At 32.7% G+C, this 5,177-nt stretch overlaps 1 protein-coding gene across 1 annotated transcript; it reads left to right on the top strand.

Annotated features, from left to right (window-relative positions):
- The first annotated feature begins 4,386 nt into the window (after positions 1–4,386).
- LOC133824034 (uncharacterized) lies at positions 4,387–4,851 on the top strand. Its single transcript, XM_062256895.1, has one exon. The coding sequence runs from the start codon at positions 4,387–4,389 to the stop codon at positions 4,849–4,851; it is 465 nt and encodes a 154-aa protein (XP_062112879.1).
- The last annotated feature ends 326 nt before the right edge of the window (positions 4,852–5,177 follow it).

The following is a 5,177-nucleotide window of genomic DNA, read 5'->3' as shown; positions in this document are numbered from 1 at the left end:
TGCAATGTTGTCTAGTAATAATTTTTCGGGATCGGATGCCCTTCTAAATTCACTACTATATCTTAGTGCAATGTTATCTAGTAGTATTTTTCCGGGATCGGATCCCCTTCTAAATTAACTACTCTATCCTACTCAGCATGAAAACTATATGAGACCCTAGCGGTAGTATTGGTTTATATGTTGGAATGGTTCATTATGTCATAATTAGGTCTGCTTATTGCAATGTTATCTAGTACTAACTTTTCGGGATCAGATGCCCTTCTAAATTCACTACTATATCTTAGTGAAATGTTATCTAGTATTATTTTTCCGGGATCGGATCCCTTTCTAAATTAACTACTCTATCCTACTCAGCATGAAAACTATATGAGACCCTAGCGGTAGTATTGGTTTATATGTTGGAATGGTTCATTATGTCATAATTAGGTCTGCTTATTGCAATGTTATCTAGTACTAACTTTTCGGGATCAGATGCCCTTCTAAATTCACTACTATATCTTAGTGAAATGTTATCTAGTATTATTTTTCTGGGATCGGATCGCCTTCTAAATTCACTACTCTATCTTACTCTGCATGACAACTATATGAGACCCTAGCGGTAGTATTGGTTTACTAGTGTACATTGGAACGGTTCATTATGTCATAATTAGGTCTGCTTAGTGCAATGTTTTCTAGTAATAATTTTTCAGAATCAGATGCCCTTCTAAATTCACTACTATATCTTAGTGCAATGTTATCTAGTAATATTTTTCCAGGATCGGATCCCCTTCTAAATTCACTACTCTATTTACTCAGCATGACAACTTTATGAGACCCTAGCGCTAGTATTGGTTTATTAGTGTACGTTGGAACGGTTCATTATGTCATAATTAGGTCTGCTTAGTGCAATGTTATCTACTAATATTTTTCCGGGATCGGATTCCCTTCTAAATTCACTACTCTATCTTACTCAGCATGACAACTATATGAGACCCTAGCGGTAGTATTGGTTTACTAGTGTACGTTGGAACAGTTCATTATGTCATAATTAGGTCTGCTTAGTGCAATGTTATCTAGTAATAATTTTTCGGGATCGGATCCCCTTCTAAATTCACTACTATATCTTAGTGCAATGTTATCTAGTAGTATTTTTTCGGGATCAGATCCCCTTCTAAATTCCCTACTCTATCTTACTCAGCATGACTACTATATGAGACCCTAGCAGTAGTATTGGTTTACTAGTGTACATTGGAACGGTTCATTATGTCATAATTAGGTCTGCTTAGTGCAATGTTATCTACTAATATTTTTCCAGGATCGGATCCCCTTCTAAATTCACTACTCTATCTTACTCAGCATGACAACTATATGAGACCCTAGCAGTAGTATTGGTTTACTAGTGTACGTTGGAACGGATAATTATGTAGTAATTAGGTCTGCTTAGTGCAATGTTATCTAGTAATAATTTTTCAGGATCGGATGCCCTTCTAAATTCACTACTATATCTTAGTGCAATGTTATCTAGTAGTATTTTTCCGGGATCGGATCCCCTTCTAAATTTACTACTCTATCTTACTCAGCATGACAGCTATATGAGACCCTAGCGGTAGTATTGGTTTACTAGTGTACATTGAAACAATTCATTATGTCATAATTAGGTGTGCTTAGTGCAATGTTGTCTAGTAATAATTTTTCGGGATCGGATGCCCTTCTAAATTCACTACTATATCTTAGTACAATGTTATCTAGTAATATTTTTTCGGGATCGGATCCCCTTTTAAATTCACTACTCTATCTTACTCAGCATGACAACTATATGAGACCCTAGCGGTAGTATTGGTTTACTAGTGTACGTTGGAACAGTTCATTATGTCATAATTAGGTCTGCTTAGTGCAATGTTATCTAGTAATAATTTTTTGGGATCGGATGCCCTTCTAAATTCACTACTATATCTTAGTGCAATGTTATCTAGTAGTATTTTTCCGGGATCGGATCCCCTTCTAAATTAACTACTCTATCCTACTCAGCATGAAAACTATATGAGACCCTAGCGGTAGTATTGGTTTATATGTTGGAATGGTTCATTATGTCATAATTAGGTCTGCTTATTGCAATGTTATCTAGTACTAACTTTTCAGGATCAGATGCCCTTCTAAATTCACTACTATATCTTAGTGAAATGTTATCTAGTATTATTTTTCTGGGATCGGATCGCCTTCTAAATTCACTACTCTATCTTACTCTGCATGACAACTATATGAGACCCTAGCGGTAGTATTGGTTTACTAGTGTACATTGGAACATTCATTATGTCATAATTAGGTCTGCTTAGTGCAATGTTATCTAGTAATATTTTTCCGGGATCGGATCCCCTTCTGAATTCACTACCCTATCTTACTCAGCATAACAACTATATGAGACCCTAGCGGTAGTATTGGTTTACTAGTGTACGTTGGAACGATTCATTATGTCATAATTAGGTCTGCTTAGTGCAATGTTTTCTAGCAATAATTTTGCGGGATCAGATGCCCTTCTAAATTCACTACTATATCTTAGTGAAATGTTATCTAGTATTATTTTTCTGGGTTCGGATCGCCTTCTAAATTCACTACTCTATCTTACTCTGCATGACAACTATATGAGACCCTAGCGGTAGTATTGGTTTACTAGTGTACGTTGGAACGGTTCATTATGTCATAATTAGGTCTGCTTAGTGCAATGTTTTCTAGTAATTATTTTTCAGAATCAGATGCCCTTCTAAATTCACTACTATATCTTAGTGCAATGTTATCTAGTAATATTTTTCCAGGATCGGATCCCCTTCTAAATTCACTACTCTATTTACTCAGCATGACAACTTTATGAGACCCTAGCGCTAGTATTGGTTTATTAGTGTACGTTGGAACGGTTCATTATGTCATAATTAGGTCTGCTTAGTGCAATGTTATCTAGTAATATTTTTCCGGGATCGGATTCCCTTCTAAATTCACTACTCTATCTTACTCAGCATGACAACTATATGAGACCCTAGCGGTAGTATTGGGTTACTAGTGTACGTTGGAACAGTTCATTATGTCATAATTAGGTCTGCTTAGTGCAATGTTATCTAGTAATAATTTTTCGGGATCGGATCCCCTTCTAAATTCACTACTATATCTTAGTGCAATGTTATCTAGTAGTATTTTTTCGGGATCAGATCCCCTTCTAAATTCCCTACTCTATCTTACTCAGCATGAATACTATCTGAGAATCTAGCGGTAGTATTGGTTTACTAGGGTACGTTGGAACGGTTCGTTATGTAATAATTAGGTCTGCTTAGTGCAATGTTATCTAGTAATAATTTTTCGGGATCGGTTGCCCTTCTAAATTCACTACTATATTTTAGTGCAATGTTATCTAGTAATATTTTTTCGGGATCGGATGCCCTTCTAAATTCACTACTATATATTAGTGCAATGTTATTTAGTAATATTAGCTCGGGATAGGATCCCCTTCTAAATTCTCAATTGTATCAACTCTATGATATTATATGAATATCAAAATTTCAATCCAAGATTCCCTAAAAAATGAAACTAACCATAGATTAATTACCCTTAACGAAAACTAAATTTTTTGTGCATGTACACGTATGTTTGGCCTTTTTATTTTAAAAAACAGGAAAAAAAATAACAATAATAATTTATGCAATTTAATACAATTACCATAATTTTTTAATTAAATGAATTTAAAAAAATTAAAATTAATTACAAATTTGATAAGATAAAACTTTCTAATTTTATGATTGGAAGATATTCAAAATTTTAATTAATTTTTCTTATAAACCAAATAAATTTTGAGAATTTAATGAAACAACCAAAATATAATATTAATTTAAATTTATCAATAAAAAAATAAATTAAAAAAATTTCGGTTACCTTTCTTAAATCTAAAAAAAAACATGTAAATGAAAATTAAGATTGGTAACTTATCAATCTCATCAAGTGACCACTATTTATCTTCTCTATGTTTTTATCATGTAACATATTTCAACCAATGTTATTAATTGTACCTATAATATTTTTTTAAAACACAACAACTTCATTGATGTCTTTTATTCTCTCTATTTTATTTGAACACACAAGTTGATTCTATATATTTTATAGATCTCCTCCTCTTATATTCTCTACATATCTCATCTTTTGCTTATAGTTATAACGGAAAAGTAACCATTCTAGTCCCGGATTATGGCTCCTCCCGAAATTCTAGGTGATCCATACTACCAAATAGTAACAGGTGATATTGATAACACCATCAGACTAGGTGAAGGTTCTCATTCTTTCTTTATTATTCACCTCTTTGCAAAATTTTCACGACATCCACTAACTAGTAGCGAACCAAATTTTACAAATTGGATGGTCGATAACGTCATGGAAGACTCTATTTGTTGCGATACTATTGTATTTCTTTCAAGACAAACGTTGATGGCCAATGAAAATAATCATGCCAAAGTTATCATTGACGAGATGCTAGATGAGGCTTATCTCCATCCTTCTACATTTTCTCTTTCAGATAAAATTATTGAGTACGCTAGAAAGATGTGGAACGAAGATGATTTTAATTTCTGTGTAAAAGTGGATGTTCATGTTTTTGTTTATGATCTTCCTCCACAACACGATTCTGACATTGATGGTGACGTTGATAGTGAAGATTATATGGATAATATGACTATTAATTCCGTGGCGGCAAGCGAGCAATCCATTGAAAGATTGGAGAAAGTTTTGATTAAAGATGATCAAATTGTATGTTCTATTTGCTTTGAGAATGTTCATGTTGGTTTGAAAGCTACAAAGTTACCTTGCACACACACATATCATGAAAAATGTATTATTTAGTGGCTACAAACTAGTAAATTTTGTCCAATGTGTCGATTTGAGATTAATAAAAATCATTTTTATATTTGTTACACAAATTTCAGCATGTATTAAATCCTATTATATACTAATAATCCGAATTTTATTTACAATTTTTACATATAATTTCGAAAATGTGAGAACATTTGAATTTCAATAGTCATAGAACAAAACATCGCATGTTTAATTAGAAAGACTTATTCATTTGAAAGATACATATTCATCTTCCCAATAAAATAATAAAAATAAATATAATAGTTATATATTTATAAATGAATTAATCCACATTTATTCTATCAACACAACTT

The sequence above is a fragment of the Humulus lupulus genome, chromosome 3, assembly GCF_963169125.1.
Source record: "Humulus lupulus chromosome 3, drHumLupu1.1, whole genome shotgun sequence".
In the NCBI taxonomy this organism is placed as follows: Eukaryota; Viridiplantae; Streptophyta; class Magnoliopsida; order Rosales; family Cannabaceae; genus Humulus; species Humulus lupulus.
Note: the sequence above shows the minus strand (reverse complement) of the source record. Positions and strands in the feature narration are given on the sequence as shown.